The 26,479-nt window shown below is 40.7% G+C and overlaps 1 protein-coding gene across 1 annotated transcript in view; it reads right to left on the reverse strand.

Annotated features, from left to right (window-relative positions):
- Positions 1 to 3,203: 3,203 nt before the first annotated feature.
- NPSR1 (neuropeptide S receptor 1) overlaps positions 3,204 to 26,479 on the reverse strand; it is a 62,488-nt gene continuing 39,212 nt past the window's right edge. The window contains exons 3-9 of the mRNA XM_074897515.1: positions 21,979 to 22,082; positions 21,578 to 21,671; positions 16,620 to 16,821; positions 7,495 to 7,571; positions 5,768 to 5,857; positions 3,420 to 3,600; positions 3,204 to 3,297 (exon numbers count right to left, since the gene is read on the reverse strand). Coding sequence (XP_074753616.1) covers positions 3,204 to 3,297; positions 3,420 to 3,600; positions 5,768 to 5,857; positions 7,495 to 7,571; positions 16,620 to 16,821; positions 21,578 to 21,671; positions 21,979 to 22,082 — 842 coding nt within the window. The remainder of the gene's footprint in view (positions 3,298 to 3,419; positions 3,601 to 5,767; positions 5,858 to 7,494; positions 7,572 to 16,619; positions 16,822 to 21,577; positions 21,672 to 21,978; positions 22,083 to 26,479) is intronic.

Here is a 26,479-nt window from a genome sequence, read left to right on the forward strand (position 1 = left end):
CAAATCATCCTGTATCATATCAAAAGATCTAATTATTTTTCCATGAAAGATATCTTTCAAAAAAGCACCCAAACATACAAACAACCAGTCAGTGGCTGCCTGCTTCCAGGTAGGCTTTTACTTTGCTATTCTTCCATGGTCACAGTGTGAAATATTGCACTCCATTGTTAGAGTTATACCTACCCAGGGATTTGAATGTTAAATTTTGCTGTCTTGCATTAGTTTTTTTCAAAGTAAAAACAAAAAAAAGTGACTGAAATTTCAAAGGCAAAACCAAGATGAAAGACAAAATACTGCTTTACAGTTTCAGCAGTAGATGGAAATCTGGACTAAGAGAATTGAACTTTAAATTACATCAAGAAAATGTCCAAGAGAAAGTTAAATAGCTTTCTCATTCAGGTTTTATTTGAACCTGTCACAGAAATCACACATTTTCTACTGTCTTGAATTAATGTATTAGTTTGAAAAGTATCCTAATCCTATGCTGTTTGATGTGACTTCTCTGAGTGATGAGTATCTGAGCTTTCTGGGAATCTATAATCATAGACGACTTTACCATCATACAGGATTTTATGTCTTAACAGTCATACATACAAATATTTCTGGTTGCTGTGGGAATATCAGAAGGATCTCATGGATGCATCCTGAAATGTTAAAGCTGATGAAAAACACAGCTCCTGGTGGGCTGGCACAGACAAACCAGCTGGGTGCCCTCTTGTGTTCAGAATCTCTGGGCATTCAGACTTGACACCAACTTTTGCTACCTCTCCTCATAGGTCTGGGGTTTTTCATAACAACTCTCACAATTAAGCAACTAAACAGTCAACAGACGTGGAGCAAGTTGCAAACATGGAATAAGAAACCTACTGGTGTCGGATGAAGTTCCTTAAATTGTTCTTTTAAGAGACAAAGGAGGGCCATGCAAGTATTTTCCAGACTAATGGAAAAACTCAGCCTTTCCTTTTTCTTTACAACAAATGTTTTGAGGAAGGTAGTAAAATGCTATCTCCTGCACAGTGAGAAAGCAGGATAGAAAATGAGATTAATTATATATTTCTGTATTTAAGACCTTGGAAAAGATGAAGACCAAAAGAGTGTGAGACTATTTAAACTGAAAGATCCTCATCTGAAGAAGAGCATCACAGTCATGTCCAGACAAAAAAGGATATGAACAACACTTAAACGGTACATGCTACAATAATGAATGAAATAAAAAGACTATTTATTTGAAAATAAATGGGCAATGTCTTCATTTAAGGCTGGAGTCCTACATTTGCTCATTCATATGCTTAATTTAGATGGGATAATTCATGTGGTGACCTCAGTGAATAATATGTAAATTTGAGTGGGATTGAGTCATGTTAAATTTGCAAATCAAACTGCTACTCAGAAATGTAATCTGTTTCCCAGATATTAAGTCTATGAACTCCATTAATTGTTCAAAAGCAGGTAGCAAGTGTATATGTATCAGATGAAAAAGTTAAAAAAATAAATTATGTCACTATGAGGCTTAAACCAAGCAGTCCAGTTTTGGGAAAGTTTTAGCATGCCCAAAGAAAAAAATGTTGTCTAGCTCTTATATACAATGTATTCAAGGTGGCTGCTGCAAAGGCTGGTGTGGTTTCATGGTTTTAATTAAGCTGTTACCAAAATTTAGATAGAACAGAACTTCATAATAATAAAAAGAGAAACCTTATTTGTTTTCCTGAGAACATAAAGCCCCACATTTTTATGTATCTCCTACTTAGGAAAAAAGATTTTTGTAATATAGGTAATGATAAATAAATTTTACTCAGTTCTTGTTTTGCAGAGAACAAACTCATTGCAAAGGATCATAATAATAATAAAAAACCCCGTGTTTAAACTGACTCCACTTAAGTAAGAATGCTTTTTTTTTTTTTTTTTTTTTTTTTACTGAGAGAAAGCAAACACACTTGCCATACAGCTGGTTAGAATGCATTATCATACAAACACTTTAAGCTGCCTTGTGGGAAAATGCCCACTGAAGTCGATATCATCCACCCACCTGCTGAACCTGGCATGAGAATGTTTCTCCTTAAACTTGAGAACAGTGTTGAACTGCTTGGGAGCAGCAAAATTCTGCCTGAGGGCTGGTGCTCTGTGGACACTACAGTGAGTTTGCAAGACTGGACCATCAGCCCTAAAATTTTTCTGAATGTAATTTGAGTTTTATGGTTTCACGCGGATCTTTTTCCAGCTCTGAGGTTGTATAAAGATGTGCATGGTTCCCTGCACGATTTAAGTGACATGAATGATTTATATAGGGCACAAGCCAGGGAAGTGTTCCTTTGTGGGTGACGAGATTGATCTGTGCTGATGAAGTGCCCTGTTTGGCAGCTCTCCGTAGGGTCCCCAAAAGACTGCTCAGGGCCTTTGTCACAGAAGCACGTGAGGATCAGCGCATGTGATGCACCATGGGGTCTGGAAGGGGCTGGCAAATGCTGCCTTAGAGCAGTAGCCCAGAAATAAACGACTGTCTGTATGTGTCACATGGGAGCCCTGCAGGGACTCTGGCGTGCCAACATGTCAGTGTAGGGAAGCAGGGAAATACTGCATGGGAAAGGGAGGACAAGCCGCAGGGATGGTGCAGCTGGGAGGACTGGCATGAGCTGAGAAGTGGGGCCAGGAGAGGCAGGAGGCAGTAACCCAGTCCTTCAGTCGCCTCTTCTCTGGCTATGACTTTGTAAGTGGTTGGTATAAAACCCAGATATAACTACATAGAGTGATGGTGGTGTATTCTCTTTGGAAAAGTGCCTGCGTTTTCATTTTAAGTAGGGTCCCTGCTCTGTTACTACTTGTAAATACTCATTATCAGTTATACCAGATGCTACAGTAGATGTCTTTTAGTGGCTCCTGAAAAATAGAGAAGACTGACTAGACACCAATTACGTTGTTTTTTGCCATTTGGAGTACATATGTATTACAACTTGCTTGAAAACAGAGGGCCCAGGTGAGCCCTCACAACAGTGACATGCAAACCCCTCCTTGTACTGAGTTTGACACTGGCACTCTGCAATTGCTGAAGCTACAGCGCCAATCGAAAATACGCATGCTGCTCAACAGCAATGAGGTGCAGGCTCTTTCCAGTCAATGTCTGTCCATTCGTGATGGATGGGGCTCGTGGGGGACCTCCGCTTTCCTTGGTGCAGGTCCTGGTATAGCTTTGTGGAGCATCGTCTGTGCTAGATGTATTCTGGTTTGGACAGGACCTGCATCTCTTGCCCTCCATCACTCCTGTCCCGGAAAGTCCCCCCCAGCCTTCGATTTCTTCTTTCCCTAAAGAAAATAAGGAATGGTCAGAATTAAAATAGCAAAAAATAGGTAGTTGGCTTAGGGTCTGTGTTTATGTCTTCCCTCCCTTGTCAGGGGGTAGTAAGAGTGACAGAAAGGGGTGATACTCGAAAGGGGGGCAGAGGCGGTTGCTGAAGAGGCAGTAGATGAGGGGGTTGATGGCACTGTTCAAGGCTGGCAGGTTCTGAATGATCACGGATGCGTAGAAGCGCTCCTTGGTCTCAGGGAGTATGTTGAAGTTGTCCAGGATATCAAAAAGAAAGTAAGGGCTCCAACAGAGAACAAATGCTGAAAGACAGTCAGAGAGAGGAAGAGCTTGACATTAGATAGTTTAGCTATTTAGGGACGTAATCACACACACATAGAAAGACTGTCATAACGCATAAATATTTGTTCATGCAAAAAAAAAATCTCTCCCCATTCAGGGTCTTATTTAAGAGAATAGTTATTAGGTTGTGCTTTTATTTGTCTTTATTTTTATTTTAATGCCCATAAAATATATTATGTGTGCTCTTCTAAGTGTTTAGAGTGCTCCCTCTAGACATATCGAGGCACTTTTGAACACTACACAACACATAAAGGCTAAATAGGTAGCCAGTTAAAGCATCATCAGTTATAGTGAAGCGCTCTTTTAATGGTCCCCTGAGTGAGCAGCCAATATAAATGTACACACCACTGAAGTGCTGCTCTGTGACAGCGCTGCCTGTCACAGCCACCTTTAAAAAGGGGCTCTTAGACACCCAGGAGCAAGGAATGACACCGTTTCATGCCAGATTATGGCAGACCAACGTGTCATTTTGCATGCTGGTTGGAGGTACCGTGTACATGGAGCATGCAGGAAGACTCTCTAATACCTGTACGGCAATTTAAGAGATTAATTTTGGGAAGGGAAGAGAGGACTATATTGTTCATAGCCCCTGCTTTAATTCAGAGGTGGTAGAAATACAAACACCACAGGTCTACCTTTATTTGCAGGCATAGGGAATGAATCTGTCCCTCACAAATTTCTGTGTCATCTCCTTTCACAAAGCCTTTGAGTCAAGATTTGCATAGAAACACAGGGACAGGCAGTTCACTCAACTAATCTACAAGTACCTGGGCTGCAGATGTACAGGTATCTGTGAAATCAGATCCCTGACCCAAGTGACACAGCAGACCAACCTCGTGATTATTTTCTTGCCACATTAATGAGTATTTCTCATTACCTGTGAGCGCTCACTGAATGTGCAAGGAAGAGGTAAACTCCCCTCTTGTTTTCTAGAGTAACCAAACAGGCGGTGTCAATGCACAAATACCAGGAAAATAACAACATGCAGTGTCAGCGTATGGATCACAGCACTGACTATGCTGAACTTTGAGCGGCTTTAAAGAAATCTATGAATGTTAGGTGCTTTAATCTGTTTACGCATCGAGAGATCATAGCATGGCTTAGATTGGAAAGGACCTTAAAGATCATCTGGTTTCACACCCCTGCCATGGGCAGGGACACCTTATTTTCAAGGTCCTTTGAAATACTAAGCACCCAGGCGAGCTCTTTACATCTGATGGTATTGCAATAGTAGTTGTTTCTGACAAAAGCTTTCTCTGATTGCCACACAGAAAATTTCAGACACAGAGAAGCTGTTCTTGGGCTTCTTAACAGCACGAATCACACCAGCCTCTCATGTCTGCAGAGCTACTGCTAAACAGTGAGCTAAGCACCTCAGTAGTAGCTATTATAACAATATCATCCAATCTGAATTTTGTGTAGCACTGGAAAGAGTAGCAACCTCTTTTTCAGTGGTAGGCCATGGCTGTCAGCCCTTAGGAGTAAATAGCTTCTGTTGCCTTCCTGACTGTCTCTAGCAGCTAATCACAAGCCCTGTGTGACGCTGCCTTTATTTATCAGGATAGAATGTCACCCTCCTCATTCCATCAGAATAATGTCATCTCCCTGGGAGACGGAAGACACCTGTACTGAGTCATCTGCTGCCCAGTCGGGAGAGGAGAGCTTGTTCTTCCCACTTCAGCGGGCAACACGCTTCTGACATCAAATTCAATTGCGCTGCATCCCTCGCCTCTCATGCCTCTCCCTTGCATCACCCCAGCACCTAACATCCCATGCATAGTCTTTAAGTCAACTCAATTGTCAAGTCATTTGTCAGCTTCCATGTGAAGGAGATGACCCTTTCCTTTGTTCCTTTTAGGAAATGTCCGTCCTTTTCTCTCTTTATGCACATGAGAGGCTGTGTATGTAATTTAATTTGAGGTTTATGTCAGATGCCTAAAATAGGAACTTATCAGCCAGGGGAGAGAGGAAGGACAACGTCAGAAGGCAAGTCAATCGGTGTAAGTAAAGCTCCTTCTCTAAGTCATATACTGCACTTTATCTGCTGCTGACAGAGGGAGCTGAGGAAGACCAGCTTCCTAACATCAGCATCCCCCCTAGCTACCAGCTGTGGGGCTTTTCACTTACCAAGGATAATTACGATGCTGTACTTGATTGCTTTCACTTTCGCTCTGGATATGAACCCACGACTGCTGTAGCCAGCAGAGGTTTTGCCACCTGGGGAAAGAACAGTTCAGCTAGTAAAAGAGCAGGGCTGGTGCGTGGATGTGTCAAGAGTGTACCTCCACAGGCAGAACAGTGATACATATCCCATACTTCCATGATGTCAGGCAAGGGTTTGGTAGTTCCAAAGGGTTTGGTACTTCCTGAAATTCAAACGCTTGTAAACCTGCTCAAATTGTACACTCAAAACCTGAGCCACCCAAAAATCAAAAAGGGAAATGTAAGCAGAAGAGATCTTCCTGAAGCATTGTGGCACCTGGCTATTCCTGATCCTCAACACTTGGTCAGGAAACCCACTGCCTACGTGCCCATGTGCTATCACAGCTACAAAAACACTAGCGTGGTGTTGTAGGAGACATTTTCTGAAAGGAACAGGCAGCTGTAATTAAGAAAAGAGAAGAAACAACCTGGCAAAACTGACTAACTTTTCACTTTTAACTGTATTTCAGTCAGAAGGATTTTAAAAGCTACATACTCCATTCCTTCAGCCTCTTACTCTTTTTGATGCTTTGGATAGTCAGTCATGCATTTTACTCTCCATGTTGACTCAGTAATGAAATACGAAATGCTGTTAGACTAGCTTTTCAGAAATGAAGTGTGGCTTGAACTGAGAAGCAAATTCTATTCAGTCTCACACCAAAGCTGGTTGATCTCATTTCCTCTGAAGTCACATTAATGTTTCTGAGAATCAAGTTACATATTTGAATAACAGTACCAGCATGATTGCAATAACATGCCTGATTTCATTATTAATGTCAATTTGCTGTTCATGTTGCTGGGTCAGAATAATTAGGTTCACCATAGTGAATACACAAGAAGGTCATTTTTTATCAAAACATCTTTAAACTCTTGTAGTCTAAACTTAGGACTGGAATTTTGATTAATGTAGTTAGAAATAACTATACACAGCTTCTTGTGCCTCATAAAAACTGCATATCAAGGCTGGGTAACTGTAAAGGATAGAGATAAAAGATATGATCCGTGATCCTGCTTCAGGCAAGTGAACCAGCAACTTGGACCCATGCTTTGATGTTTCCATTCACCACTTGGCTGCACTAACTGGTTGTGTTGTAAAACACATTAGCATAAATGAACACACTCTTCTTCACAACTAATAGGAAAGGCAGCTGACAAGTGGAGATCCTGAAATGATTTGTGCTTTATGCCAAAATAGCCCAGAACAGTCCAAAACTGTTTATGGTCTTGGGGTGGAAATCTCAACTCATTTTATGTCTTTCTGTAGCTAGGAATTTCTGATCTTGAACAAAATACAGACTTGCTAGGGCATGTGAAAGCACAGCAAAAGTGTTATCTAAGTATATGCTAGAAGAAAATTATACTGGAAATGGACGAAGTTCTAGGAATAGGGATTCTAAGTTCTACAATAAGGATCTTTTACATTTTAATTATTTTCTCACAGATGTTTTCTATCATTTTTCTAAAGGGTGTTTAGTGTCAAAGGAAAGAAGGTAAATGTAGAAAAGAGTTATGAATGAGGAATTACAGAAAGTCCATTCCCACAGCAGTGATGGGGGCCCAAGGTGACACTGCATGTCCAGGCATTCCTGGATCTGGGGGGACTGGCTGGATTTGAATCACAAGGCTGGAGACATGTGTGTGCTGAGACTCACCAGGGCAGCTGGATATGATGACAGCTTGAGCTTTGCTCTTCATCCAGATGGTTCGAATCACGATTGAGTATATGACACTACAGAAAGGAAAGAGTCGTTGGTATTATGAGGCACAGTAAATTTAACTGACATCCCAGACATTCATGCTCTATGAATACACTTATCTATGTGTAAGGAGCTCATACAGATGATGAGACTGCATAGGAATAATAATAATAATAATGACAACAACAATAATAAATAACATATGACTCTCCTGTAGTACTTTTCAGAAGCAGATCTGAAGAGTTTTCACCATGGAAGTCGTTATCGTTGTCCTGGCTTTGCAGATGTGAAGTCCTAGGCTCAGAGGGATGCAGTGGTTTGACCAGATTTTGCAGGCAATATCTCACTGGGGAGTTTGAGCAAGCCGAGGTCAAATCTGGCTGGGTACCAGCCCTGGAACACTATCCCTAAAATGGGCGAAGTGAGGGGAAGGACCTGGTTTTGCTGTGTGTATGCTTCCCTTTTTGGTGTTACTTTATGAGTATGAAGCTGACAAATAAAATGATACCATGGGGAATTTGATAGGGGCAAGATCCATGAGAAACACAATGAAGTACTGCGGTGCTCACTTTCGGGTCTCAAGGTCCTGGGTCAGAAATCAAGGACAGAAGTATCAGGTACATGGGAAGAGTTAGGTGATTCAAAACCACATCCACCACGATTTGCATATTTAGAGGGGAAAGATAAGAAGTGCCCTAGTCCACAATGACTATAGGTAGTTATGACCTTTCCCTAGACAATAACAAATCTGGAAATCTATTTATTTAATATAGAATAAGTAAAAATAATTCCTTCAAGCTAAAGAGCTGTTTGAACCCACACCTTGGAGGAGGATACCCTTCAGCAGTTTACATAAAAAAATACGAGGCCTTGCTCTGTCTGCCTGCCTTTTCTTCTGCAAGCATGCATAATGTGCACCTAAAATCACTAAGCAACAGCATACTTTTGACCGGTGTTTTCCTTTTTGGTCTGCTAAAGAATACAAAAATAATTGAAGAATATTTCAGCTAATGTACTCAGGTTGGCATGTTTTCCTGATGTAAAAACCAAGCACCATAACAGAAGTTGTTCTGTGCTGTGTGCAATACACCGTGGTGTTTTGTGGGGCCGGTGTCAGCCTGACCATTAGCCGCCATAAAACTTAGTGGTGACTCTGTAAAAAAGGTGCAGCTAGGGAGCTTATTTCAGCGTGTTTTATAGAGACAAAAGTGTATCTTACTATAATGTGGTTTATTGTATTATCTGAAGAGACATTATACTTATTAGAGCTTTCAGTTCGATATACAAGCCTTCCCTACAGCCCCCTCAATTCCTAGACATCCTTGCAAAGGCAGTATTTGTGTGCTGTGGAGGTTTCCTTCCTGTGGAAGTTTGAGCCATCTGGTTTCCAGGCTCAAAAGGTGAGAGCTGGAAATTTAATGTGCAGTCTGGGCTGTGCAGCAGAGCAGTAGTGTACTAGCCCAGTGAGGGTTTTGCATGCATCTGCCATGGACTCCAGCTTGCTCTCCTTAATCCCTTCAAAGGTCCAGCATGGCTCCCAGCTGACTTGAACATTTTCCTTTTATCTCCTGGCTTTTCAAGAACCTGTTTATTTATCAGCTGGTGCACTTCAGAGTTCCTTTGTACTTTGTACTGACAATGGTGGAAAATTCACGTATCATTTCTTTGTTGATTGTTCCAATGAATAAGAATGTATCATAACGATAATGATTGTCATCTCAAGAAAATTTCCAGCCAGCTCCTAAAAGTCCAGTTTCTATTTTCTCCCTAGTCTGCTCTCTCTAGCTTGATCTTTTTGTTTGCAGTTGAAACAATGTCACCTCTGATGCAAACCTCCATATGTCCAGCAGGACATATTCAGCGTTACCTAAGCATCAGGATGAAGGACCCTAACTCTGTAGTCAAAATTCTCAGACTCCCTACTTCTAGCCAGGTGTTGCAAGCATTGAATACAGAGTCAGGGTCCTCAGTTGCTTTCCCTCCAACCCCAGAAATCCTGCCCTTTTGGCTGCAGAGTCTGGTAGGAGCATCCCTTTCAGCAAATGCCGTTATAGCGGCTGTCTTCTTCATCCACCAGTCGTGGGATGTAACATCAGGTGCTGGGATGTACTTGGCATTTCACATAGGAGATTACATGCTCTTTTGTTTGAATCCTTAGTTTTTAGAAGTCCAGGGGAAAGTTTAATTCCTGTTTTAATCCAGTGGCTTCTAAAGTGCTGCCAACATAATGGATTTGCACTGGTGCTTTTGCCTCTATTCATCTTTCTTTTCTCTATAGCTGGATCCACTGGACCTTCCTTATCAGGAGGGGACCAGAGGTGGTGTAAATATGTTCAGGGTGGGTGTCAGGAAAGACGAGTCACTTGTCGTGCTAGCTACAGTTCCCAGCAACCGTTTTGCCAGTCAAAATGATTCCTTTACACTTTGATCTCTCTGGGACTCCAGATCTTATTAGTGCCTAATCCTTCTTTTTTTCCCCCAACTAGGGTGGCATGGACCTAAGAAACTGGAGTTTCCGGAAATGTGTCACCCAAACCTTAAGATCATAAAAGGTATCTGTGTTTGTGTTTCAAGGACACAACAACAAAAAGAGAGCACTTACAGAAAAGAAGTGGTATTTTTCTTACAAGGGAAAGGCAGTTTTGTTTCAGAATGCATTTGTAGCCTCTTTCTTTCTGTAAAGGCAGCCGGAAGAGGACGTGGCAGTTGGTGACATCTCGCAGGGTGGGAAGAAATTCCTACTTGATGGAAAATGAAGTGGCAGATGAACAAAGAGTAATGGGAGACAGATGACTACTGGTATTGAGATGGACAGGAGGGTGTTCGGCAGTGGTCTGTACTCTTCTGACCGTATCATAATCTCTGATTCCTTCCTCTTGACATCAAGCTGCTTAGCCTTCACTGCCGAGATGTAAAAGCACACCATACACGTTGCCGCAAATCTCATTTTCCAGCACATGTAACACACCTGCATGGTGCTTGCTCTTGTCTCCACTGAAAGCACTGGGAGGTGTGATGTACAGTTCATTACGTCCACATGCTGTCAGGTATTTTTGTGTCTGTAAGTGCGCAGTGCACTGGTCTTCCAGCCCTCACTGGGGATTCTTGGGGGCTATATAAACATGTGTTGTAGTCATTTTATTGCATACTGTGATATTAAAATACTATATGAGTTGTTGTGGGCTGTTATTTGCAAGTGAGAGACTAATGAAAAGGAAGAAAGAGCTCAGGTGGAGTAGTCAAACCTGGATGGAAAATGATTCCAGACTTTCTGAGAAGGAGCTACTCAGGCTTTGAAGTCCATAGCATAGAAAGGACATGCTGTTGATCTGAAAATTTTTCTAGCACTGATAAAATGCATATCTGGAGAGGTGGCAGGAAAACACAAGAATATGGTTCAGACTATGGATGTATCTCAGCAAATGAAATTCACTACATCTCCAGAAACAATTCAGCTTGATACAAATTCTGAAGGGCTAAGATGCATGTGCATTGTAGCATGTTATTAGTTAATGATGTTTTTTAATATGGCCCCATTGGTAATTACAGCATTCTTTGTCCATGTAAATAACTAAGTTATGGTTAGTCATACAAATGCTAGCATGAATAGCCCCACTCTGTCTTTATTTTTAATTCACAGATAACTTCTGTTTTGGAAAACAAAATGTCCTCTGGTAAAGATATGTATTGGTATTAAGAATCATAAGAGTTATTGATCTGTCTGCTCTTTAAATACAGATTTCTAACTTTTTTTTTTTTCAGATAAATGATTGCATTATGGTAGTGTCCCATCCAGCCTCAGTATTTACTAGTAAAATGAGCCTTTACCGTGGCAGAAAGTACACTTAAGCTCCCTGCTAATTGCTTGTATTTATCATCCAGCATTGTCTATTGTTCCTTGTACTTTATTTGTGCAAAGTGATGCAGCTGCATTATGTTTTATGGTAGCTAATTTACAGAGCTATTTATCCAAAGACAAAAGGCATATGTAACTTCATCTGAATAAACCATTGTAGGCATGTGTAATGGGTAAGTGAATAGACAGGCAGATATTAGAACATATGTGCAAGATCTAGGATTTTTTATTTAGAAATGAAAATTGCAGGCAAAAATGATTATGCTCCCTGAATCAAGCTCAAAAAATGACCTTTGGTATTTTTATTAATGGTATTTTTATTCCCTTTATATGATTTAATTCAGTCAAATACCTTTTATTTAATCTATTTTTTATTTCATTGCAATGTGTTGGTTTTAGTTCCATATATTTCCTTTTAACTGATTCTGTTTTTTCTCTTCTAATTATTTTTCTGCTGCTCCAAGGCAAATGTTCTCTTTGGAGTTTTGATTTTAAACAGCAGATGGATATTTTTCCCTCTGTGCTTCAAGAGGAACTTCTGCAATTTTTTTAAACTGAATTTGTAATTATATTAGATAAATGTCTACGTATTACATTTATCAGGTTAAAATAGAAAAAATATATTTGGCAACCATGAGTAACAGCTAAAAAGATTCTTAGTTTCTGGATACTCGAATGCCAGAATATAATTATGGTTTGGCAGAGGGTAGCAATACAGAACAGAAACCCAGTATCTTGCCTGTCTCTCTGTCACAAGACCTGAGGGGACCAGGTGCAAATATTTGCAGAAGAGAAGTCTGTAATCCTGATTTGACCCATATTTAACCTCTGCTGAGCAATGTCCCAAAGGTATTCAGCTATCACAGATACCATTTGAGCTTTGCTTTGCGTATCTTGGCACAGGAGAAATGTCTTTGGTTATAGCTGATGACACTTGTCCCAAAATAGGAGAGAACTAATTACTGCAGATTGCCTAATTCGGTTTTCTGAACTTTCTGGGTTTTAGGTAGGTTGTTAATATCAACTGCAGAAAAAGTGGTAGATTAGTCTAAATAAGGCAGAAGAGCAGGCCAAATTTTCAAGTGCTGTAAGGAAGAACCTGTCGCAGGATTTGTGGCTTTCCCTGCCCCACACTAAGACAGTGGGGAGGAAAGAAGTTTTTACATTAAAAGAACAAATATTCTCCCCTTTCCTCAGCTCTCAAAGATAACCACACTCTTGGGTTAAAAATCTATTCACAGCTTTTCCTTCTCTTTTTGTTATTCAGGTCTTGTTCATTTCTACTATAATCAGGTAAAAAACTCTTCACAAAACCACAAGCTGTTTGATAACTGATTGCTGATTCTCCAGTTGTGAAGAAGTGATGGGAACAGACGTCCCAAGTATTTAAATCTCTCAGGGCTGTTGCAGTTTTGTTCATAGATTGCCTTTTTATAGTTATGATAAAAAAAAAAAAAAACAAAAAAAAACAACAAAAGGACAGATTGTTGTTTTCTTCTAGTTCATGTTTCAGCTTGGAATCTATAGGGTTTTCCTACACCATGTCTGGGGGATTAGCTCATCAGTGGAAGGGTTTTCCAAACTGAGCATAAGGTTATCAGCTAAATAATTCATTCCATGGGCTGCGGTGTTATGAATAACACACCTCCTGTGAGTTAGTTGAAGGCTGTGTCAGGAACGTGTGAAATCAGCTCTGCCAAGATTGCTGAGGGATGGATAAGAGAAGCTTAAAAGGTGATGGTACCTGGACTGTAGCAAGTGAAAACTGCTCAGCCAAAGTGACATATCTAGTGTGGAATTAAGTCCTGCACCTGAAAAGTAAAATTTTATCCTTTGTATGCACTTCGGATGAAATATGCCAGAAAAAAGTGCTGTCATCAGTGAACTGCTTTGCTCTAGAGGTTAGGTTTTCAGCATATTCAGGCAGCAGAACTAATTAAGAATTAACTCCGCCAGCCAGTGTCCCACATTGCGTCAGGCACCTGTCATGCAGCTAACTCAGAGAGCTTCGGTAGCAAAAATAAAGTAGCTGCGCAAACAAAATGAATTATTGGAGAAAAGGTCTTATTCTTTCTCTTTGTGCACCCTACCTCACTTCCTCAGGAAGTGTGGTGTGTGCCTTGGTTTCTTCTTCTTTATTCGTATTTGTGGCTTCTTGGATACTGATCCTTGACTTTTCAGTTGCACATTTATGGACCGTGTCTCCATCATTATATTGTGGCTTTTTTTTTTTTTAATAACATCTTCAGCTAAAGGCCATTAAATTTAAAAAATCACAGAATTACTTCATTTATTAAATAACACCTTTCATTTTTATAACTGACCTTCCAACAAAGTAACACACAACTGCAATGTACGTGATCACTCTCATTCACCCTTATGAAACAGTGTCTCATTTGTCATCAAATCTACTAGCATCTGAAAGTATTCCATGGGACAAAACTTTTGCAGAGAAATCAAGTCCCTGCAGATGTTAACAGCCATTCCTTATGTTCTTTAACAGCAAAATGTTTGCCAGAGTATTTATATGCTACAGTCACGTCAGGTGGATTAGCTTTACACTCCTGGACTGCCGACAAATTTTAAAGAAATAGATGTCACCTTGAGGCTATGTTGACAGATGTATCATCTGGGAAGTTGCAGCCTTCAGTTGTATGCTTGAAACTTGAAAAAAATGTTCTAAAAAATACCCAGTTCTTTCCAAACTGCATGGCATTTTTTCATAATGTCTCTGCTGACCTTGCCCTGATGGTAATACTCTTCTTATGTGATTTCAGTTAATCCTCTCTATTCTGAAGAATATAGTATCACTGACACTAGAAATTAATGGGCACAAAAAAAATCCTTCCCTGTGCTACCCCTCTTCCTTGCTACCAGTGCCAGACAACACTTAGGACCTGTCAAAAATTTGACTTCTGCTGGCAAGGATGTGGGAGCATTTGTATAAGTGTACACTGAAACCAGGAACATTTTGGGGCAGTCAACGGGGACCACGCTGCCCTGTGGCTCCAAGACCAGTGTTTTAAGTTCCTGCTCTGCCACAAACTTCTCACGTGAAAGTCACTTAAGGTCAAAGATGAAAAAATTTTAGGATGCTTTATTCATGTCTCAGCTGTCAGGGCAATTTCATGAAATGCCAGTTTCACTGCCTTTTCCTTTCCCCTCATGACTTCATCACCTTCTTGCTTCTGGGGATTTACTGTAAAGCAAGTCACAGAGCTGATCTTGTTTGTGTATCTTCCTTTGACAAGGAGGAGGGGAGCACAATGTCAGCAGCTCTGAAAAATTTGTTGCTGTGTAGATTTCTTGCCAAACAAGAATATATGCCATGTAAAGGGGAGTGGCTGATCTCGAACAGAAAGTGTGCATATCTCTAAGTTTGAGTGTGAAAGAGATGTTTTACACACTTGTGGAATGACTGATAACTGGACTGGCCATGAGCCTTTTTGCTAACTTTAGATGCCGTTACTATAAGGGTAACAATAGATGCTGGCTAGAATTTTCTGATTGCTAGCTATTTGAGAAAATTCATAACAAAACTCCCCTTATAGTAACAACCAGCCTCAAAAGTTTTCTAGTGCAATTTTTTTTCACAGCTAAATTACTTTTTGTCTCTTCTGTGTCTGTTTATTCTTTTTGCTGCTAGTGTCGGGCTAAAGATCCACCTACATTTATTTACATATTCCCAAGAATATTTTTTGGTTTATTTAAAACTAGGCTGGGTTTAATACACAGGAAAAAATACAAAGAGAAATGATCCTGTCTAAGAAGGAAGAGCAATTGGACAATCTGGGAGTAGCTTTTCTTTATTGCTATCATGTCCTTTCTTTAAGGAGAACTTTTCATGATTTTGTTTGTTGTATCTGTTCAATCTGGCACAAAAATGGAAGGCTTAGCAAACTGATATGTTATGAGCAAAGTATAAAAATTGTCCCTTTTCTCTAGGGAGCAATACTGGTTAATGTTGAACATGTATCAAAAATCAAGCTAGATGAGTTCAAGCACCATGTGGTTTTGATTCTATCATTCAGAGATAAACTTGTTGACATTAGAAGCTGCAGAACTGAATCTCTCTGATTAAACAGTAAGAAACTTCAAGGCACAACTGAACTGGAAAGGAACGGTCTTTACTATTTAGCTTCTGTAGCCAGTCCTGTCATCATCTAGAAAGGATCAGCCCCCCAACCCTGCTCTCACCTGGGGTGCTAATGAGCAGGAAGCTAACGGACACTCATGGCTCATCACCTGCTGGAAAAGCAGATGGACCAAGAGAGATGTCCAAGGGACATGCAAACATAGCTCCTCTTTCACGTCCCAATGAGAGATATACCAAATACCGATTTATGGGGGAAAAATGAGTCTCAGTAAGTCTTTGCCACAAAGAAGAGATGGACACCATTGCAACTGGAAAAGAATCAAAGGGAAAGAAAGGAAAGGCCTCAGAGAACAGGTTACTGCCACCAGCAGCCTTTCAAGGAAGCTAAGAAGCCTCACTCCCATTCCGTATCTGTTTTATACCGCTCCTTTGCGTTGGTAGCTCCTCATGGCTAGATAATTTTTGTTTAATAGCAGCTAATAGCAGTGCCCTAGAGGGAGGAAATAAAATTCAGTGATCACTAAGCACACTCTGGGATACTGGTTGACCTCAGTTTAAAATAAATTTTGCTGCAGATCATCTTTGTGGTTTTCAGCAATTCAGTCTCAAATATTTGCAGCTCAGGTTTCCCATTACAAAATGGGAAGAATTTTATTTGCTCATATTTTAGGAGTGTTTGGCATCTTCAAATGCTTGGAGATTTCTTTCCAATCTTGGTGAAGAAACACACTTCTAGTATTATGAAGCTTGAGAGTACTTCAAGTTAATTTTAGTTTAATTAGTGTTAAGTGTGGTTTCCTGTTCTTTTGTTAAAACTATGTTTTGTCATAATAGCTACACGTTCATACTGGATTTATAAAGATATGTTTCAAGCCTGAAGCTGTGGAGATAAGTGGACACAGTTAGAGATTCCATCCTTTTTTCAGATAAAATGTTTCTGGCTATTAATACCACATGGACAACACCCAGGGCAAGTACAGTGACCCGTGCATTATGTGATAAAACTGAAGCAGCTATAAGGCAGGTGTGGAAATGAAATCATAATGAGTGAGTAGAAATTAAAGCATTAATCTGATTGCACACTTGACAGCTTTCATCACACACTTGCAGACTGTGGTCCAGGCTTACCTGATAATGATCAGAGGAATGAAGTACACCAGGAAAGCCACCACTGTCATGTAGGGTATCCAGTAGGAGTCATCAGGCCAGAGAGCCCAGCACTGCACTTCCCCATTGGAGAGCTGCCGTTTCCCAAAAATAATCAGAGTCGGTATGGAAAACAGGAAAGAGAGGCTCCAGGCCACGCCAATAAGAACCTTCGCCTGTCTTTCTGTGCAACAGAGTCAAACAGATGGTGTTAATGGGGATACTGGCACAACTGTCCCCTTGTATCTGTACTGATAGGTAGGGAGGAGGAGGAAACTGGGTGAAGAAAGGGAATTTTGTGCTGCTTCTGGCTGACGCTAAAAAGACTGCAAAGGAGAATGGGAATTTCATTCGTTTCTTGTGATAAAAACTCATGTCATTATGGGCTTGTATTTTACATGTTTTATTTAAAGAAGAAAGAGCCCATTGAATCTGAAGTGCTGTGAGAAAGGCACTGGTCAGGGTCAGCAAGTCAGGAACATGAGATGTAAATGGTTCCTCTACACCACCAAGACAACATCATGAATAAATGCAAAGGACTGCAGGCCTGCAGGCTCTTACTCTGGCACAGCAAAACAGTGGTCAGAAGGAGGATGCAGAGACAGAAAAGAAGGAGACCTTATGCTAAAGATAACAGAGGAAGACTGAGACTGGGAAGGGTTACTTAAAGCATAAACTATGTTGGAGCAAACTGGCTGGACTGGTGAGGGAAATGTCCTCCTTGGAATAGAAAATAAACATGTTGACGCACCTTGAAGTGAGAAAGCTCACAAAACATTTCCTATCAGGAAAGAGAAAATGCCTCAGTTCACTAACAGAACAAAACTGCACAACCAGCTGCCTTTAACTCTATCTGCAACTTTACTGCCCCAAAGAAACACGGTTCTGCAGAGCCTGGGCATCTCCTGCAGTTCCTTGCATCATGGTGGAGACCAAACCCAGCTCCTGTTGATGGGCATATGCTCAACCCATGCCAAGAATGGATTGATAAATGGCAGAAGGCGATGCTCAAGTGCTCAGCCCCATTTTATCTGCCACATCGTCAAGGAGATCCTGCTGGACCTCACAGTGAAGAACAGGAGCTGAAGGATTCCAAAACACTTGGCAGGTTTGGGCTACTGCTTCCTCTTGTCTTCTGGCTTCCTTCACTGCCAAGTGGGGTAAACTGGTGGGAAACTAAATGATGTCAGGTGGCATCTATGGGACTTTGTAAAATTCAGTGGATTGGAGCAAACACTCCCAAGGCTTTTGTTTTCACAAATAATCTCCATCTTCTGGCTAAAATCCAGGCAGCTCTAGATGAAAAATGTGGGGGAAAAGGGCTGATCTGTGGAGTACCAGTGATCCTCAGCAGCAGTTATTCCTCCTGAGTCAGATTGTGAGAGGAACAGATGGGGACAGATTTTTTGATCTGGGAAGCTTTGGTGTTGAAATACTTTATTGTCCTACAAAATACCCGAGGTTGTGTGTGAAATAGAAAATCGCTTTAAATTATGCATATCAAGAAAAACTTCTTCCCTCCTTGAAGCTCAAAGAGCAATATGAAAACATGTGGGAGAAATATTCAAAAAGTAATTTTATGCTTTATAAAACATCAGTTGCAAATATTCACTTACCCTGCTCATTTTTAAATGCTACCCACGTTCAGCAAAATACAGTCTTGCTAATCTAGGGCTTAAGGGAACTCTGATGACATCTACGTAAGTGAGAGGGTTAGATTAAGTCTATAAATATTGCATAGGGAAAGGAGAACTGCAGAGTTTCCCAAAGCGTAACAGAATAAACTTAGCAAAAGGAATATCAAGAGTAAGCTTCACAAAATATTTCCTGACAGAAAGGGCTTTTCAGCTGTGAGCTAGCTACTTAAACTACATACATAAAAGCCTCAGTGGGGCCCCCTCGTCTATTTTTAAGGGGAAAAGTTCATACTTGGATAATATATTTTTTGCACTGTGTAGTGACACCTGTAATTTGAGAAGTGAGCAATTTGGGTTGGTCAAGAGTGGTGTTTTATCTTTGTGTTTTATAAAACATTACCTGCAATGTTCATTTATTCGTGTTTTTAAATTTCCCTCATGTTTGGTAGAATATGGCCTTGCTAGTCTAAAGGGGTTTACAGGTCACTGATAGCATCTAGGTAAGTAGATTTTTGTTTTATCAGACTAATGTTAATTGGCTGCTTCACCAGCAGGGTTTTTTAAGGGGTTTTTTTGCCAATGTTCTAATATGCTCTAAATGCCAGCAAATCATATAACTAGAACTACAATTATAAATGGAATCAAATAACAGCTTTAGAATTATGATATTCTATCCAGCCAGTCTCAGTAATTTCCTTTAAAAACAATATTGCTCTTTAAGTGGAAGGTTTTTCATACTGGGGTGGTCAAAGCTAACACCCATGGTTGGAGTGGGAATCTCAGTCCTGAGCTCTGGCATTGATTCTCCTAAAGGATGTTTTCATGTCACTGTCCCCTTTGCTTCGCTCCCGCCATCCATGCTCTGCAGCAGTGGTTTTGGGCACATCTGCCTGCTCCCAGCCACATGCGGCAGGGAGGTGTCTCCTGGGAGGAGTTTTGCTCCCCACTACCATGAACGGCAATGTTATGCAATTCTTCTATAAAGTGAGCACCATTTAAAAATTAGGTTTTAAATCCAGAGAGAGTGAGCGATTCCAGAATCTCATTGATCTGATGGACTTTAGCATCATTTTCAGCCCAAAGCCATGCAAGGGACAGTTTGAAACTATTTGGGTTTTGTCTTTTCCTTAAGCAGCTCTGTTGTCACCTGTTGGTTAGTTTGTATACTGTTTGCATATACCTTTTCAGCATGGTGAAATATTAATAAAATGTCTTCTGCTATAACTTCTCAATCTTTATTTTACTATTTTTTTAATGACCCTTTAGGTTATTGAATTAGATACCTCATACAGTATAAGCATTAGAATTAAAGTGTATCATTCTTCCACATCCTGAACTTTCTGTGGTCATTTATGTATTTGCAAAATAAGTATAAAATATTTAACTGGTGAAGTTTGTTTTTTTGGAATCCATACAAAGTACAGCCCATTGCAAATGCTTTTTACCAGGACCTGAGGCTAGTAAATAAACCACAATTAAAAAAAAAAAAAAAAAATTGACTTTTTCAAAGCAAAACGTTTTGGGTTCTTCTTTTTTTTTTTTTTTTTTTTTCCAAAATGGTATTTCAAGGCTACAAGGAAACATAATTTTTAAAATTGGTAAGGAGAAACAATTCTTTTGTTTCTTGATTGAAGGATTTTGGGGGATGAGTGTTTCATTTTGGAAAGAAATTTGCCACAGGTTTACTGAGAACTGTTTTTAAAGTTTCTGTGTCATGACCAATGACAAAGTTTTGTAAATCTCTTTGTTCTCTGTCTGCAGAATGGCTAAGAGGGCATTTTAAAAGCCCGCTCCCTGTGACACCTGTGCTAGGAATAGTTGGGTGCAAAAGGTGAATAGTTATGTGTATTCCAGGAAGTCTCTAGATCCTTCTTTTGGATTTACAGTGGCCTCCTTTTTCCCTTTGAACATGGTCTTTGCTTGTCCATCAGTGTGTGGCCAGCCCTTGCCAAAGACAGGTGGACTTTTTCAGTGTTACCTCTGCTGTGGCTTTTTCACCTCCTAGAGCTGCAGCCAGCTGCCCCTCAACTGGGTGTAATGTTTGCTCTTCTCCAGTATTAAAAAGAAAAGAAAAAGCTTTGTAGTATAGGAATAGGAAATGGGACCGAGTTAAAAAAAAAAAAAAAAAAAGGCTTTTATAAAGATTTAAGGTGATTTGGTGGGGTTTTTTTTCAACTTCAAAGTGCTTTGCAAAGATTAACCACCAAATTCTTTACTAAGCCCAGGTGGTAATTTAACAAGTGCTGCTTTTCCTGTACCACGGATGAAGGAGAAATGTCAGTGGGTCTGTCTCACAGCTTGCCCTGCTCAGCTGGCAGTTTTATGAGCCCTCCCCATCCCAGCACAAGGTCAGCAGGAGCTGCAGAGCGCACCGTGCCTCCCAGAGCCCACTGAGAAAGCCTTGATATCAATCTCCCCATTCTGAAAAAGTTGGTCTGCACGCTGGGGAATATGAGGCTAAACTTCACACAAGTATTTGAAGTTTTCAGAACTTAACATCTTCCAAAGCTGCACCACTGCCTGGGCTGTGACTGATTCATAGATTTTTAAGGCCAGAAAGGACCATTAATCTGATCCCCTGAATAGAGCAGCCTGGCAAAAGCCATCATTACCCCAAAACAAGAATGATATTTGCATCAGATTAAAGTGTGTCTTCCAGACCTCATGGTTCTTGTAACTGTTTCCCTTCCTTTCCACCTGCTAGTTCTGTTTATTCACTTAGTGTAACATTCTTAGCATCCCACTTTGGTTCTGTAGGAAAGAAATCATGTTCTTTAAATTGTACTGCGAAGCAGTCAGAATACATTTGAGTACTGTAAAAATAACAAATAGATGAAGTTATAAGAAACTATAGATATCCAAACTTGTATGCTACAGCTTTTGAAATTCTCTTATACAACTATTGTATGAAATCTCAGTACTACATTCAAGTTATTTTTTAATGTGAGTGAATAAATAGACAATATAGCTGTTGCAGCTCCTAGAGTCAGTGTAGTTGTACGAGGGATAGCTTTTGCCCATAATAACCTTCTCAAAATGCTAGAAAATAATGAAAACCTCTATACTTTTTTAAATGTCATTTCATTCTTTGTTAACACAATGCTTATAAGAACTGCTGAGGGCTAAGTGCAGCTTAAATAAATCTTGAAACCACAGCTCCTTTGCCATTTGGAAAACTGTAACTGAGTCCAAAGGTTGCTATAGTGGGAATGAATAATTCATGGCAACAAGGTTAAGAATTTTGAAACTAAAAAACTATCCAATAATATCCATAGCAGTAGAAAGGTACAGAAATTCTCCTACCTCCTTGCAAGAACTTCATTGGGTAAACTATGGCATGATACCGGTCTATGCTTAGTGACACGAGGACGTAAGTTGAGGCGTATAGAAGGACCACCTGGGGCAGAGGTATATGAGACAGCAGTTGAGACACATTTATTGCAGAAAATAATGTCAGTGAGAACACTGAACTGGGAATATTTGAAATTTTTATTAAAACCCAGTCTTTTTCCTTTATCTTGTCCACAAAATTTAAAAGATTTAATATGTTTTAATTAAAAGTGTTTCAGCTTTAATTGAACACCCAGCGTTTAGCACTTCTGATGCTAGAAAAATGTCTATACAGCATTTTTGTTAGGGTTTATTGCTGGGGGACACAAAGCCACATGAGCTTGGGCATATAGGGGTGGACAAGATTTCTATACCTGGAAGTAACGAACAACTCTGCAAACAATATCAGGAGCCATGAAATCTCCAGTGTAGCGCCAAATGATGTCAGTCATTATGTTTATGAGTCCCGTGAACGAATCTGAAAAGAAAATTAATTGAAGAAGTATTAAAAGAAGCAAACACATGACTGCAGGCAAGCCACAGGGGCAGGTATGACCCTTGGGATGTACCAGCTCCCTTAGTCTTGAGGGCAGCCACGCCATGACAGGTCAGCCCAAGATGCTAGAGGAGCTCGGAAAGCCTCAGAAAACACTTGAAGTTTTGTGTATTTATTTTCTTGTTCTCTTTATTTAATGCCAGTCCATTCAGACAGACAGGACATGATTCCTATAAACATTGGAGCCCGCAGCTGGTTCCTCGTGAGCATGACTTGCCTCTGTTCTCTGGGCTGAGGTTCAGCCTGGCTGGCATTGCAAACAGGACAGATGAGCTGCACCCTTAAACTGACTTTTTCTCTTCGTTGCCTATAAAAGGATGTGAGGTGACCAGCTGAGATGGTCACATCATCCCTAGGGTGGATGCAAGTCCTGGTCTATACCTGAATGTATACCAAAGATGCCTAAAATTAACTGAGATCAATTCCTCCTCAAATAACAATTTGCTTTTTGTGAGTAGAGCTGAATAAAAAAACACCTATGAGTGTTAATCCCACATACACTTAAAGGTTTCAGTCTTGTCTATTATGAGAGATGTGGAGGTGACTGCCTGGTGGGCCTGATCCTGAGGTGCCAGGCTCAATGCTACCTGCTAAGGGCCCCCAGGTTTTACATGAGGTGTGGATAAAATAGAACATTGGAGAAACTGTAGGTTAGTCTTTAAGTGCGTCAGCTTGATCCCAGCTGTGCCAAATATTGAACTACTTAATGTCTTTTTTTCTTTGACTTTTATTTAACTATAAAAAGAAATATGTCTCCTGCAAAAGCACCTGGGGTGATATCCAAATGCTACTGAAGAGAGTGGAAATTCTGTCAGGATTTTATAGGCAAGCTTAATTATTTAATGGCTAACCCTGCCCTGTCAGCTTAAAGTTAACCTGCTTATGCCAGTACTTTTGCATTCACCAAAATAAATACACCTCAGGCCATCTTTTTTTTTTTTTTTTTTGTGAGGGAATCTAAGGAGATTTTCCAGCCTTTGTTCTGCTTCTTATTGAACAAATGAGTGCTCACAGCGATGTAAGTTTTACAAAGGAATTGTATAAGCTGGTAGTGCTGTTGTACATATGGGTGATACTAAGTTTTGTCTTTAAAGCCAAGATAATAAAAAAGTTCTCTCCCTGTAGGCCAGGATAAATGTCTTAACTGCTGTCCGTGGAAGAAAATGTGTGTCAATCCAGTGTTCTGTTGCTTCAAGTAACACAGCATGTTGCTCCTCTTGGACAGATTACCACAAAGGGAGAGAGCAGGTTGGGAAAACATTTTGTGTGATTTGTCAGGACAAAATCAAGTAATACAAGGAAATAGCTTCAACCCATATTTTAAAAATTTAGAGTGGTGAGGTAAAATGTTTCATTTTGATCCTACCATTATACACATTTGAAAACCATCTCTGAATTTTACTGTGATAACTGAAGTTTACTGTGATAACATCCTAACCTCCATAACAGAAGATTCTGGTTTGAAATGTAGGCTTTTGGAAACAAGATGTTTCAACAATTTCAAAATAAAGTTTTTTGAGCAGCAAACAGTTGGAACCAGTACTCCCAAGCAAACGGGTATGGGTTTGGCAAAATTAGTTTCTTCTATTTTCTTTGAAATTGCAGAAATTCCAGATACTTCTAGCTGGAAACTGAGATCTCAGCTTAATGTTTTAGAAGAAGCAACTTGTCTTGCTTCAATGGAAAACTAGGATTGTTTTTTCTGTATCAGTAACCCTTTATTTCCTCTTTTTCTTCAATCCTTTATCTCCTCTTTTTCTTCAAGGCTCAGTTCAAAATTAAATTAGAGCAGAAATATCATTGTTGTTGCGTGTGACTACACTGCCTCCCTCCTTATGACCTTATTGTTCAATTAATTCTGATTTGCTCTTTCCTCTGCTGCTGTTTCCCAGTCCCACTTTCTATCTCTTCTCTCTTCCCCTGCTTCCAGAGGGGTGCTGGATCAGAGATGACCTCCAGAAGGCCCCTCCAACCAACACTTCTGCAATTTCTGCTCTCATACCCACTCAGGGCAGCAGAAAATCATGATTTGAAACCTTATGTTAAATGTTGCTCATTGATAAAGGTGATGGGGCAAGGGACAGGTGTTTCTTTGAAGAGTATAGTGGCATTAAGACTTTACTGAAAAGATTGTAGTTGTATATAGTTAAGGTGGTCTTTGAAGACAAAGCAGGGTTTAAGTGTTTCAAAAAGTGAAACACATCTTCCAGCAGTGGTTCAAACCCAACCCTTCCCCTTTCCTTACTCCTGAATTATTGATTCATATTCTCTCTCTCTCCAGTGATGAAATATTCATAGGTTCAAAGTAATACATGCCAATAGAGCTCCACCGCAGGGTATCCTCCAGCTCTTGATGGTCTGAGCATCTGCCAAGCAGGTGGTAAATGGGGGGTCAGCTTCCCTCCGGAGGAGGAGGGCACAGGGACTGCCCTCCCTCCTACCCATCTCTGTGCTCTCTAGAGGAAAGGGAGGTCACCTCAGCTGTCTCCTCTCCTCACCACCATTTTGCCATTCTTTTCCAATGCATTAAGAGAGTGTTATGCAGGTGCATCCTGCAGGTGAGGTGAGAGATGGGTCAGTGTCCTGGTGGTCTGCAGGACACTGGTTGTGGAACTGCCTGCTGGATGGAAGCAAATTGGGCAGGCCCAGAAGCACACTTTCAGTGTATGCCCATGTCAGCTTTTTCATTTGCATCAGGAGTGTGTTTTTTAACCTGTGCATGGCCCCCACTTCACTGGCTCATGTGATGGAGAATCCACAGGGGAACGAGCCTTCTCTTCAGCTGATGCTCGACGAGAAGGGGCTCTCCAGAGGTGCCCCTCATGCACCCCACACATGTATCTGCTAGCCAGTGCTCAAGCTGAGGGACAATGGGGGTTTTACTCAGCTGGAGCAGACCCCTCCCCGTAAATGCACAGTGTGAAATATCAGCTCCATCTTTGTCATGCTACAGATCTGTTCCTGCTGCACAGCATTACCTACCAATATAGCTATAGCCTTAAGTGCTTCGGGAGCTTTAAAGACAACTCAAAACTGTCTTTCCCTTGAAAGCCTTTGAGTGAGGTTTTTCTGGTGTCTGGGAAGGCTTTTAAGCAAGGTTTAAACTTCACAGCTTCTTTGTGCTGGCAGCCTCAGCTCCTCTCCCCCAGAGGTACATTTTTAAGAGCTCTTCGTGCTGAGTGTCTGAATCACTGCGAAGGGTTCAGCACACACTCCTTCGACCATGTGCCCCTGAGCACAACACACGTGTGCGTGCCCAAGCAGGCGCAGTCAGCTCTGTGTGTGTCAAATTAGCCAGATTTCTCAATACCCTCTAACTATAGAAACATTCTCCCACACAAGCTCCTCATGCCCTCTGCAGGTTCCAGATATCTGGCTTGTCTTTTCGGTCTACCAAATACCAGACCAACTTTTCTCACTCTTTTGCTCTCCTACTGACTGTTACAGAGGCGGTTTCTTATCCCATCTCTTCAAAGGACCAGACTGTCTCAGTCTGACCCAACCGCACACCTTTAGAGAATTTGTAATGCAGACACAGGTTAATTTACATAGGGCTGCCAAGTAAATAATGCGTTTCATGCAGTGATCAGACAGCATGCAGGAAAATATGCAGCAAACCTACAATTGTGACAAAGAATTTGTGCTACTGCTCCCAGCTGTATATACTCCAATCTGTCGCTTTTGTGCACGGTTTTCTGTTATGCATCTGTTATTCACTCTCCAGTCAGCTAGCTGGTTAACCCCTGTGCTAAGCATACATGCAAGCTCCACCAATTAGCAGCGCTTCTTGCCCTGAATGTCCCATCTGGTCATTTCTTGCTTTGTGTCCTCCCACCTCCAGTGCCACAAGTACCTGGTACAAACCTTTTTGTGATTTAGGCAATGAATGTGCTGCTCATTATTCTGTTATCTTACTGCTCATCACAGCTGCAACAATTAGACTTCATGTTTTCCACATCTTCACAACATTGCTTTAGCCTACAAGCCACCTTTCACGCAAAGCCCCACTGTGTCAGCGCTATAAATCTGATACACAGATCATGAATTACCAGCAGAGCTTTAGTCACTGGTAGATGAATTCTCCTCACCCACGTATCATCTCAGATGCAATTACAGCCACGATCACAGTATCTGAAATCCTCGTTCGTCATGTAATTTGAATTGCTGTAGTAGAGGTTAGTGTTTAGAAGTCAGCCAATTTGAGCGATATGATCTCAGCAGATCACACATTCTCTGGTTGCTTTTGGCAAGCTTACACCTCAATGCATGTCACTGGATTACATCATTCACATCCTAAGCGGTAAATGTCAGGTATAGAA

The sequence above is a fragment of the Athene noctua genome, chromosome 2, assembly GCF_965140245.1.
Source record: "Athene noctua chromosome 2, bAthNoc1.hap1.1, whole genome shotgun sequence".
Lineage (NCBI taxonomy): Eukaryota > Metazoa > Chordata > Aves > Strigiformes > Strigidae > Athene > Athene noctua.